The sequence below is a fragment of the Dipteris shenzhenensis genome, chromosome 16 (assembly GCF_047967505.1).
Source record: "Dipteris shenzhenensis isolate YYH24624 ecotype China chromosome 16, Dip_SZ_1.0, whole genome shotgun sequence".
NCBI classification, from domain to species: domain Eukaryota; kingdom Viridiplantae; phylum Streptophyta; class Polypodiopsida; order Gleicheniales; family Dipteridaceae; genus Dipteris; species Dipteris shenzhenensis.
Genome location: NC_141611.1, coordinates 3,933,420 through 3,946,966, shown reverse-complemented (window position 1 = coordinate 3,946,966; position 13,547 = coordinate 3,933,420). Strand labels below are relative to the sequence as shown.

At 45.3% G+C, this 13,547-nt stretch overlaps 1 protein-coding gene across 1 annotated transcript in view; it reads right to left on the bottom strand.

Moving 5' to 3' along the window:
* Positions 1–588: 588 nt before the first annotated feature.
* LOC147892427 (putative HVA22-like protein g) overlaps positions 589–13,547 on the bottom strand; it is a 30,271-nt gene continuing 17,312 nt past the window's right edge. The window contains exon 6 of the mRNA XM_087387012.1: positions 589–1,489. Within this exon, the coding sequence (XP_087243138.1) occupies positions 1,139–1,489 (351 nt within the window). The 3' untranslated portion in view covers positions 589–1,138. The remainder of the gene's footprint in view (positions 1,490–13,547) is intronic.

Genomic DNA, 13,547 nt, shown 5'->3' with positions numbered 1-13,547 from the left:
GGAAACACGAGGTTCTCCTTGCTGCACTTGCATTAAGGGTCATTGTGTTTTTTTCTTTTGGGGTAATGACAATAAAAACTCTCTCTCTCTCTCTCTCTCTCTCTCTCTCTCCACACACACATATAGAGAGAGAGATGTAGATGCACACATGCGTGCGTGCGTGCGTGTATTTATTTAATTATCCCCCTTTTAATTATTTCATTTGTTTTTTTCGCACCTCCTTCCTACAAACTTAGATCACTTATTGTGCGTGTGTGTGCCTGCGTGTCTTTATTTATTTAATTATCCCCCTTTTATTTATTCATTTGTTTTTTTCCTGCCTCCTCCCTACAAACTGGGATCACTTACTGCAAAAGAAGAACGCTTGAGTGACCTCCTGTTGATCAGGTGTTGGGAATAGCAGCCTTACCAGTATTAGATTCCTGGATGGGCTGCTCTTTTCCTTACCCTTGTTTGTGTGGTCCATGGCAGAGGCAGAGACAAAGAAGCAGCAGCAGAAGAAAAGCCTTTCGCATCACAGCTCATCATATGCCATAGCCCTCCACAAGAGGGAACCTAAGAATTTAAAATTAAACTGACTGTAGAACGCCCACGACAAACCAACACTTCGATAATGTTTGATGTACTTGCTGATGGTATGCTAAAACCCTTGTCAGAATTTCCTCTTTGGGCTTTCTCAGAATGTACTATCAACACAAAAAGTGTCTAGGCTGTAATTACAGCTGTATTGTTACAGTTGAACAATACAGTTCTTCAATATAAGGTAGATGTACATATTCAAGGCAGGAAGATCTTAACATTTTTAATTCTCAAACCCTCAGTACAAAACTGTCATGATGGCTTGACGAAGACAGATTTCCTAGGAGAGTAAAGATTTGATGTGATACTATAGAACGAACCGCCTGCACATAGTGTTGCCTTGATCAAGACAGTCGCTTGTGTGCATCCACCAAAAGTACTTGATGTGGGGCATTTGGTCGCCTGGGACAGATGAGCGATGCATCTTGAAACATTCGTATGGCCAAGTCACAGAGGAAACCTGAAAGTCGACTTTGCATCAGCACATAGATGTTTGTTCTGCACAACCACCACTCTAATGTGTGTCATCCCCTGCAATGCTGAACTGCACTGCAGAGTCTCATTGCTGCCTCCGAGATCGCTGTCGACCTCTTCTTTGGGGAGGCATATCCACATTGGGTTCTGACGCGGGTGGATGCTCTGTTACATCCATCACCTCATAATCTGCATCCTCTTCATTCGCAAAATATCGTCGTTGGCGCGGACCTTGCTGCTGTTGTGAGTAACGTGGCGGTGATGGAGGCTGTGGCTGGAACCCTGTAGGCAGCACTGGCGCAGATGGTTGGTAGGCTTGATTTGTTGACAATGGAGGTTGTTGGGGCTGGTACCCTGGAGGTTGTTGGGGCTGGTACCCTGATGGTGGCTGCTGGTAGCCAGGGGGAATTGGAGGTGGCTGAAATTGAGTAATATTCTGATAGCAAAGTAACAACCACCAATGAATTGCGTCATATTCTCTCTCTCTCTCTCTCTCTCTCTCTCTCTCTCTCTCACACACACACACACACAGACAGATATAACACCAACTCCGCAACCAAATATGCTTTTACCCCTCTTTCAAACAAAAGAATTAACAAGATCAACTTTTTCCCATGAGAAGAACTGATGTATTCACTATGCAGCATACAGATACTTGTATCGTAATGAGCAGCTCTGATTCATCTACCATATGGCCTCAGCTCTTGTTGCAGCTCACAATAGTATTCGTTCCATTGAACATCTTGGAGCAACCAAATAATCTTTAACTCTTGAGAACCCAAACATAGTCCACCCCTCACTGCATTGTTGTGTGTACATCAGTCTCCCTTGACATTTGAAAGGCAGAGGAAAAGTTGGGAGGGCTTGAAACATTGTATAATTATGTGGAAGCACTTGTGGGAGTGGTCCATGTAGGGTGTGGTAGGGCATGGTGGGAGAATAGATGGGAATGATTGCTTCATGGCATAACACTCTTAATGGGTAATCTGTGAAGCGAAGGCTATTAATAAACCCCCTGGTCTTCCACCATTTAGTTGGTATGTGTACCCTCAGATCTGGGCCATCATTGTAAGATTTGTCAGGGTACAGTGCCATAAATGGTGATGCTATCTCAACTTTGTCTTAGTCAGAGGTATCTAGAAACAAGTAATAGGCTGCAAAAATAGACATCTGTGGGCGAGGGTCCCTAATGCAGATCTGCATGTGTGCATGTGTGCATGCTTGTCTTGACCTACGATTGCAATCATGTACAGAGGTGTGAACCAAATAGCAACTTCCCAAAATGTGCAAGCCTCCTCTTGGTATGTGGACTGCCATGTATATTTATCAGTAGACCGTTTCTGGGCTCTAATGTGTCTCAACATAAACGATGACGAGTAGTGAGAAGCACAATGTCCCAAAACACTTCTAGCATGCAATAGACAGAGTACGCTTCTCCTGTGTGGAGGCTTCTGTTACTTTCTGAGTGCCTTTGTTTGAGTGTGTGAGGGATCGTCATGATATAGACAGTATGGCCTTGCATGGCTGCCCTTTTTTTAAGCACAGCTTGAGCTGAGTCTGCTTGTCGTACTAAGCAAAATCTTCAGAAAAAAAGAATACCTTTTTTTTTGGGGGGGGGGGGGGGGGGATCCAGCTATTTGGTTGTGGGCCTAGTGTGTGTGATTCGGGAAGGTTTCGTTTCGCTCCATAGTGAATTCAATCATGGGCATAGGATAGTTCGATTGTGAAGGCATTGCACCCTTGATTCGTTCACAGGTAATTGTTGTTGGGTTTCAGGGGTCCTTGCTGAAATTTGCACAAAGGCGATGAAGGTGGTAAAAGAGTGGATTTGCAATCTGGTAGATCTTTTTCATTTAGCATGGCCCGAGATACCTCTCCAATATGCCTGTTTTTCCATTCTGCAATTCCATTTGCATTTTTACAATGAGGTGGTAAGGAGTCAGTGCGTGGGCGTAGGCCTCTCCTAGGAAATAGCTGTGCTCCATAAAAATAGAGCAATCAACCCCTCTTGGTACCTGCACAATTACTTCAAGGTACTCAACCATAGCACTGGTTAATTGTTAGCCCTTGCATGTAAAATAAAATCTTAGACTAGTCCTAGTCTTGTGGTCGCCCCCACCATGCAATTTAATGCACACGTTTTAATTCACTGGCTGATCAGGGACAACCCTCTTTGACCATGATTAAAGGGCTTTGACCAATAATCAAGGCTCCTCTCTCCGAACGAGGCCGGATTATCTTGGATTAAAAAGGTCAACCCTCCTTGGTCAAGCCACGCCTCCTTGACCGAAGCCATGCCTCATTGACCGAAGTCAATGCTTTGACAAAATAAAAGAACTCTTTGACCATAGAAAATAAAAGGTCAACTTTATATTTACTTGGAGTATTTACAACTCGGTGACATCCCCTCGGCTTCTAATCAGTTGACCTCAACTGAAAAGCCTCTTTGTAAATATCCAAAACTTGTGGATAGTCAAACAGCATGTCTTCATTCATCCACTTGGCATTTTAGTGCCGAATAATTCTTGAACTTGACAAGATACCCATAAATTACCTTGCTTTGGGGGCCCTTGCGCACCGTACAATATACAATCTGCTCTATCTTGAGGATCTCCTCCAACTCATCCACTTTTAGCAGATCTTCCGATATAATTCTTGTAGGCTCCGGCCCTTGATCTCTCCATTATTGACCTGAGGTGTCACCAAGTTTACCATAGTCAAAAAATCTTATTTGACCATAGTCAAAAAATCTTCATTTATTTTAATTATGATCAAATAGTTCTTTTAATTGATCAAAGCATTGACTTTCCTCAAAGACACTTGACTCATCGAGTATGCCTGACTTTAGTCGACAGACTTGGTTTAGGCCATGAGGGTTGACTACAATCAACCAAAGTTTTTGTGCTGACTATAGTTAGAGAGATATGACTAGGGTTAAGTATTTTGACCTTGGTAAAGGTACTTAACCATGGTCGATCAACCAAAATACTTTTATTTTAGTGTGCACTGGTTTGCTTGGTGGGGACGTCCACAAAGACTAGGACTAGTCTAGAAATTTATATTTGCATGCACGAGCTAATAATTAATGGGTGCTATGGTTATGTGCTACAATTAATTGTTGCAAGTACAAGAGTTGTGTTGCTCTACTTGTAAGGGGCTAAGACTGCTTGCAAAGAGAAGTCTACATTAGCATGTGACCAAGGGCTTGGAAGGCTCTACAACTGCCAATTCATTTGCATGTAACTAGTGGATTGTTAGGCATTCGACATGTGGCAATTACCCCATTGGGACTTCCATCTCTTTTGTAATCGGACTTTGGAACATATATGATCAGCCTTAGTATTCTGAATTTTCATTCTGAAATAGAGATACCTACAGGGGGTTCCAGCCCATGTTGGTTTTGGGCCCTTGTATTGTGCAAGGAGAAAGAAAAAAAGAAAGAAAGAGAGAAATTTTATTAGAGTCTTCAAAAGACCGATGGGTCTATGAGACTGAAAGAAAACCTGATACAAATCACAGTAAGGGTGGAGCTACTGAAACGAGCATCATCACCCGTGCTGAATCCTAAGTCTGATCATACATAATCAAATACATCTGGATGTAACAATGAAAAGAAAAGGACTAGAGCAGAGCGGAATTCTCCATATGTCATGTCGCCCCGGCTGGTGCATAGCCGATGATGGGACGCTGGTGCCCGTCAAGGGATGCCGTGCGTCTCGGTCTCCTGGACGAGGCTCAACGCAAGACCAAAGCCACCGTGACTCCCGTGGGACGTATTCCGAGTCTAAACAATGACGGGAGGTCTCCCAGAGGATCTGTGTCTCCCCTCAATGTCTCGTGTGTCGTGCTGCGGTCGTCGGGTCGAGATCTTTGTCACGTCTGCGACTAGAGACTGGACGATCAATGTCACTCAATGGGAAGAACTTTGTGATCCTGCTCTGAGAGGTGTCTGATGATGTGGCCAAGCCCTGTCGCTTGAGTAAGTACTCTCTGTGTCGGACCCCCTCGTGAATGAAGGCCGCGAGGCATCTCTGATCTAGGTAGGTGAGGAATCTGAAAAGAAGCTCGGAGCCGTCTCTGAAGAGGCAATGGAAGCGACCTCGGATCTCGTAGTACACTGGGCACCTGAAAATAAAATGCTCCTCCGATTCAACCTCCTGACAATCGCACAATATGCATAAGCGATGCTCCCCAGAAATCCCCTCTGCTCTGCCACTCTCTATGCATAGGCGGTGTGATGATACCCAAAACTGTCCGATGGAGATCCGTAGTGAGTGAGGCATATGAAGCTCAGTGTACCCTGATGGTGTGATGAATCCATCCTACGAAATACGAAGACAGTAATCTCTGTAGAAACTCAGCTTCACTGGAAGCTCCCTCGGCTCCAACCAAGTCCTAAAGGTGTGTAGTTGCAGGAGATCCTCTTGAATGACCTGGTTGGTGTGTGGTGATACCCGAAACTGTCCGATGGAGATCCATAGTAAGTGAGGCATATGAAGCTCAGTGTACCCCGGTGGTGTGATGAATCCCTCCTCCGAAATATGAAGACAGTAATCTCTGTAGAAACTAAGCTTCACTAGAAGCTCCCTCGGCTCCAACCAGGTCCTAAAGGTGTGTAGCGCTAGCCATTACATCAGTTTAAGACTGAGGGTCTTTAGATTTTGTCTTAAATTCTCTAATCACTGCAAGACCGTCACGATATACTGCCCATTTTCCTGTTTCCTTGACTGCCCGAACCTTAGCAAGCTCGGTAGCTTTGTTCTTCAGTTGGGTTCTTGTAAGCTCCTCAGCAATCCATATCTTTGTCCCCTTCAGCTTATAGGATTGTCGTAGAATCCTCTTCCTGAGTGTCTTCGAGTTGAAGGTGATGACAACGTGTCCATTCCTGGGCGATAAATAAACTGGGGAAGACTCCTCTTCATCATCATTCTTGTCATCAGTTGGGCTTGCTGACCAATCAATAGCCGGGACTGCTGCCTTGATTCTCTCGATTGCCTCCTCGAAAGTGTCATCCTCATGCTGCCAATCGGGTATTCCCCCTATTCGAATCTTCATAGCATTCTCTTTCCGAAGGTGATGTTCTTGGATCTCTGTTTGGATGTCAACCTTGGGTTCAGCTGTCACTTTCACCTGGATAAGCTCTCTAACCGTGGAAATCAGCTGTGATGTTGGGGGCTCAGCTTTACATGTTTGTACCGCTGCTGCAATAATCTCCTGCTTCCCTGGGCCTTCCAAAGCTGCAATACGAGCTAGGGCTTGGGTGAGCTGGGACCTCAGGTCTCGCACTTCTTGCTGGAGATGGTAAATCTGCTCTTGCGGCTTGGTCGACGTCGGGGGAGGTTGAATCTTATACCTAGAGTAAGTCCTGTCAAAGGGAGCAGGGGTTGTGGCTACCATGGCGGAGTAAAGCTTGGGGGGATGAGGGGAGGATGGGCTGGCCATATCGACTATCCCCCTTTTGGCTGGACTAACCCCTTGGCTGGGCCTGGGGTACAGCCCAGCCAAGAGTGGGGAGAGGAAGTGGGGAAGTGAAGAGCGGCGGGATGGGCAACGACTAGCTGAGCGACGAGGGGAGTGACGGGGCTGAGCGACGGAGGCTGAGCGACGAGGGGAGCGATGGGGGGGAGCGACGAGGGACGGACGGGGGGAGTGACGGACGGGCTGAGCGACGAGGGGAGTGACGGGGGGAGTGACGGACGAGGGGGGGGGGGGGGGGGGGAGAGAGAGAGAGAGAGAGAGAGAGATTTCACTTTCATGAAGGCAAAGCAAAAAGAATCGACGACTAGTGTTTCGAAAGGAATTTGTATGTTGCTTTGCATTGTCTAATGCTAAAATTTGCATTGTCTAACTGTCGATTGCATTGGGAATTGCACACTGAAAACATCTCAAGTTTGATGGCCTCAAGTAGGGCCTTATATGAATGCAAGGAATCTGCCAGCATCTCATCAAAAGTGGCTTGCTGCCCACCACTAACCCCCTACTGCGTAGTAGCTGCTGCCATCTGATGCACTGGCTGAATTTGGCTGTTTGTTCTCACTGGCGGAGCGATAGGTGCATGAACCCCTGGCTGGGTCTCTCTGCCAAATGCATCTCTCCGAAATGATGGCATGCCAAAGGGCTGAGAAGAGGACTGACCTCTCTCCCACGGGTGTGGGCTGCCATGTAAACCAAAACCAGCTCCAGGCATCCTCAATGGTGATGTGAAAGGGGCACTAGCCGGATGCATACGAACACGTTGACCCAAAAGAGACGGCTCGGCCTGCATGGACGCAAAAAACTGTAAGCCAAAAGATGGCCTGACATCCTCCAAGAAGGTGCTCTACGGCACAGAGAATGCATCATCCAAGTCCAAATAATCCCCATGCTGAGGTACATGCAACGGTCCAAAAGACTGATGCTCATAGGCACGGCGAGCATCTGCCATAAAACCCTTGCATGGAGCAAACAAAACATCCTGACTGTCTGAGTGGTCCCCGTGCTGGGGTGCGGGCTGCTTACCCTTGTCTTGCATAGCCTGGCCGATCTACTGCTCCAGCTGATGTCCCATCTGGGCAAGAGCCATATCTTCCATAGCCATGGCCGTGGTAAGCTACCGACTAAACTCTTGTCCCATCTGGCGGAAAGCACCTTGGGGCATAGAAGCAAGGGTATCCAAAAACTGTCTGCGCGGCCTGCGCTTCTCGAGATGCAGGACAGAGAGGTTGACTTGTAGGGATCTCTATACCACCAGTGGATGCAACCACTGTGGAAGGCAATTGCCCATGCTGAGCAGCCTCATCACTATCATGCAATGTATCCCGAGGGAATACGGATCCCTTGTTTCTTCTCCAAAAGAAAGGGAAAACTAACACATAATATATTAGAAGACACTTGCACCATTGAAAAACTTGTCCAACCTCCTATCTCAAAACAGAAAATTGCAATATCTCATGATATCCTAAAATCTAACAATCTCCACTCTCACAATTTTCGTGTCTTCCAACAAATTCTCACTTTTAGGAAGCTATTTTGGGCACCATTAATCTTCTATAAAAGAGTGTCTTGATATTGTTGAATGGTAAGCTTGACCACAATACTATGTGTCAAAAAAGAAATGGAATCGCAAAGGAGAAAATCAGAAACTCTTACTTTCCTACTTTAGAGTAAACCAGTCATCCAAAATCCCTCACAAATGTAGGCCATCCTCTGGTGGTTCTAGTGATGCCCTATAGGCCATGGTATGTGCCTTGTAGGCATAAATAAAGACACTTATAGTGTTAGTGTCTTTTAGGCCACATAGGACACTTAGTCCTATGTGACACCTAGGACACTTAGTCCTAGGTCTAGGTACTTGTACCTTGTACTCATTTGTTTTTGGTTTATCCAAGATTTGACGTGACGGCTAACTCATCACTTCTTTAGCTACCTGCACTCTCTCTCTCCTATCAAATCCTACAGTGGTATCAGAGCCACGTTTAGATTTGCACCCACTCCTTCATCCGTACAGTCATACGGTACAGCTCCATACATGTTTTCGACTGGACTACATACGTCCCTTGTACCTACGTCGTACAACCGTACGATTTCGTATTGCTCCGCTTCGTGCTTCTCCGTACTATGTACATGCACCGTACAGCCGTTGTACTCACTCGTAGTACATGCTACAACCGTACGCTCTTCTTCGTGCCAGTGATTTCGTACACCATACGTCCGTACATCGTACCTACGCTGTATACCGTACATTGGATCTGCTTCGTACAACCGTACACAGCAGCTGTCCATACAACATACCTGTTCTGTACGTCACCGTACAGTGTTCCGTATTGCTTTTCGTACCTTCGTCGTACATTCCGTACAACTGTACCTGCACTCCGTACAGGCACAGTACATGTTCAATACCTGCTTCCGTACAGGCATCGTACCTTTTTTGGTATTGTACTTCCGTACATTCACTATACAGTGCTCCGTACAGCGTGTCAGAATCCATACTAGCTAGCATTGGCCGTGAATACGAACATTGGCAGTTCTTGGGGCTTCCAGTTCTTTCCACCTTCTTTGGTTGCAATTTCTTGCAAGAACATTGGGGCTTTGGAGTTTGGTCTGCAATCTCTTGTTTGTTTGGAGTACATTGGGTCAGATTGCAAGACATTGAGACACTTTTGCAGGACATTGAGTCATAGTTACGGGAAACGCGCGTTTCAAGAGAAAAAATAGGCGAAACAACGTTTCGGGGTTGATCTAGAACAGAAACGATGTTTCTGTGGGAAACGTTTCCCCCTGGGGGAAAAGGCATGTTTCCCCGTTTCACCCGGAGGGGAAACGTTTCCCCGGAGAGGAAACGCGCCGTTTCTGCCTGCAAACCCTGACAAAACAAAAAAATTCCTGCGCAGCCCGTCACTTTTGTTGCCGCCTGTTCGCCGCTCCCTCCTTGCTTGCTGTTGCCCGTTTTGTGTCCTCCCCAGTGCCCAAGGCTCAAGCCTCAAGCCTCAAGCCGTGTCCTCCCGAGTGCCCAAGGCTCAAGCCTCAAGTGCCCTCAGCCTTCAGCCCTCTCTTCACTCTTGTCCTCCACGGTGCGCAGACCCAAAGGCCCCTTCGATCGCGTGTGAAGGTAAGCTCTCATTTCTGAATTTATTTTTATTCTTGACTCTTGAGTCTTGACCCATCCTACCCTCCTCTTTCAAGTTCCAATTTTCAGATTTGAATTGCATGTTTGTGCTGTAGCCTCCGTAACTTGCACGCTTGCCTTGTTCTCGCCATGGCTGAGAGAGGCACCGTGAGCGAAGTCACGCAGTCGGATTATTGGTGGCAACAAGTTGAACTTGAGGGCAAGTACGATACCAAAAAAGGAGGAGCTCGTAAGTGGAGATGCAGGTTTTATGGATTGCATATACACATGTGGATTGAGACAGGAGTATACACATGACAAGTATATTGGTTTTCATAGACCAGATGGGACCAATGGTACTGATGACGATGATGATGATGATTCCATGCCAGAGGAGGAGGTTGAGGTTGAAGAGGAGGATCCCATAGATCCGCCAGATGTTGATGTATAGGTCTTATGGGCCAAAAAGTGTAGGCTTAGGGTCTACACTTTTTGGGCTTTTTACCTTTGTAGTATGTACTCTTTCATTTTTGTCCTGGAGGCTGAGATGGAACTTGGAATTTTGCAATGCCATTTTGTTACTCTTGAGTCATTATGCAAATTGTAAATGCATGACACATGTGGTGTATATACTATAGTTTATAATGTATTGGAATTTGGCATTGATGATTGATCATTGGTTGAACTTTAATGTTGTCTTTCTTCATGTATTCTCAAATGTGAGTACTAAATGGTGGCTCCTTTTCCCTCTCGTAAAAGCCCCTTGCTGACGTGGCGTTTCCCCGTTTCAGCCCTTTCAAACAATCCCGAAACGTTTTCGTTTCCCCCCTTGCCGTTGCTGTTGCCGTTTCCGTTTCCATTTCCCGTAACTATGCATTGAGTCAGATTTGCATACATTGGGTCACATTTGCAAAAATTTCAGCAAAAATTGGGGCTTTTATGCATTTGCCCTCAATAAATTTGGGGCTTTTGCCTGTTGCTGCTCTTCCTACTCAAGAACAGTCAAGATGGGATGCAAGAGATGCAAATGCACATTCATGCATTGCTTTATCATGCAAGAGAATCATTATTCCACACATCCGGTCTTGCAGGACAGCAAAGGATGCTTGGGATAAATTGGTTTCTCTCTATCAGATTCGCAATGAAGCTCGTGTTGCATATTTGAGAAGGCAATTACAGGAAGTCAATATGAATGAAGGTGAGTCTATGGATGCATACCTGACAAAGGTCAAGGACCTCATGGAACAACTTGCCAACATTGATGAGGTGGTGCCAAATTCACAACTTGTCAGTACCACATTGAATGGACTACCAGATACATATCAAGGGTTTGCTACAACCCTTCGATTAGTGGCCATGGGTAATTCAGACCACTATTCTTTTGATCAGCTAGTTACTTTGCTTTTGCAGGAAGAGCAAAGTAGAGCTAATAGACAAGCCATTATTCCTGATCATGCATTTGCTTCACAGCAGACAGGAAGAGGCAACGCTTCCAAGCCTATGGGCAAGCCAAAATCTGCGCATAGCAGCTGCAATTCCTCCCATGCATCTAAAAATACAGCAGATAAGTCAAAGAAGAAAAGATGCAACTATTGTCGCAAGCCTGGACATGACATTTCAGAATGCAGGCAGCGCATTGCTTCGAAGAAAAAGAAAGCAGGATTGACAATTAATGCCTCACATGCTATTGAATCCCATGAGCCAGCAGATGCTTCACATGCACATGCTCTTCAGGATGATTGGGCATGGGCTGTCCATTGCTCATTTGATCCCTCCAAAGCTGATGCATTCTTTACTGCTAATGATGCTCAGTCCTGGTACTTTGATAGTGGTGCTTCCAAGCATGTCACATCTTGCAAACAGTTGTTTCATTCTTTAGATGATGCACCTCGAGGAGGGACTATTACATGTGCTAATAATGCTTCATATGCTGTAAAAGGAGTTGGAGATGTGCAGCTCACATCCATTTCAAGCCATCCTGTCACTCTGACAAATGTTCTTTTTGTGCTTGGAATTAAAGTCAACTTGACTTCAATTTCAGCAATTGCTACTTCAGGTTTCAAAGTGATTTTTTATGGCTACAAAGGCCTAGTTTATGATCTTCGTGATGACAATGCCATAGTTCTCACTGGCACTTTACAAAAAGGGCTTTATCACCTTGATCATCATTCAGCTGCACTTTCTATTGAAGCATTGGCTATTTCAGATTCATAGCTTGCTGAAACTCATCTTTGGCATGAGAGAATGGGCCATCTCAATTATAGAGCTCTTGCAAAGCTACATTCACAGCAAATGGCAAATGATGTACCTCAGACTCACAAACTTTCCAAACATGTGTGTGAGGGTTGTCTTTTGGGTAAGATGCATCGATTTCCTTTTCAAAAGAATTGTCCAAAACTCTCACAAAGGAAATTGCAGCTAGTACACAGTGATGTCTGTGGCCCAATGAGGACAAATGCCATTGGGGGGTATAAGTATTTCATGACTCTGAGAATGAATCAGGATGCAAGCTTGTCACCCTCAACACAGATAAGGGGGGAGAGTATATGTCAAAGGAGTTTGATGCATTTCTGTCTTCACGAGGCATTATTCACTCATGCACTACTCCTTACACTCCTCAGCAGAATCCTGTTTCTGATAGGAAAAACAGGTCCACAATGGAGATGGCCAGATGCATGCTTAAGACCAGGCATTGAAGACTGTTACACCTTATGAAGCATGGAAAGGCAGGAAGCCTTCACTTTCACACATGAGAGTTTTTGGGTCTCTTGCATATGTTCATGTACCATCTCAGCTGAGACATAAGCTTGATGACAAGGCAATCAAATGCATATTTATTGGTTACAGCCAAGAGAGCAGAGGGTATCGGTTATATCAACCAAATACTGGGAAGATTATTGTCAGTAGAGACGTAATCTTTGCTGAACATTCAGCTTCTCCTCTTGTGGACTGCAAAGCAAAGCCAGATGTTGACATGTTTGATGCCTTTGAATCTTGGTTACCTCTGCCATCATCAGAAGAGGATTTTGACCAGCAACATGAGCCTCCTGCAAGCCCTCCACTAAGCAATAATCAGCCACAACCTCATGCTGATTTGCAAGTTTCTCTTCCGGCACAAAATGATCCCACTATTCATGATGCAGTCATTGAAGAAAGAGCTGTCAATAGACAACAAAGGCAAGTTCCCAGATGGCTTCTTGATACGTTGAGGGACAGCAAACAAGATCAGCCTTTTGCTGCCCAGATAAGATCAGGGAATAGACAGCATGGTCAGTTTCTTGAGTTTGCACTCCTTGCTACAGCTTGCAATGAAGAGCCTCTGTGCCATAAAGATGCTTTTGACAGCAAAGAGTGGATGGATGCAATGAGAGCTGAGTTAGAATCTATTGCCAAAAAAAACACATGGGAATTAGTAGATCTCCTTCCCGGCAAGCATGCCATTGGAACGCGGTGGGTCTACAAATTAAAAAAGAAAATCTGATGGCAGCATAGATCGATACAAAGCCCGTCTTGTTGCAAAAGGGTATGCCCAACAACAAGGCATTGACTTTGAGGAGATATTTGCTCCCACATCCAGGATTACTACCATTAGATGTGTCATTGCCATTGCAGCCCATCATCATTGGCAAGTGCACCAGCTTGACATCAAAACTGCTTTTCTTCATGGGGATCTGCAGGAAGAAGTCTATGTCACACAACCTCCTGGCTTTGAGGTTGTTAATTCTGAAAATAAGGTATGCCGGCTTAGAAAAGCCCTTTGTGGTTTGAAGCAAGCACCCAGGGCATGGTATGCCAAAATTCATGCACACTTACTATCCCTTGGTTTTCAGAATAGTCCCACAAAACCCACTCTTTATGTCCGTGGGAGTGGATCTGATTTTTTAGTGCTAATTTTATATGTGGATGATAT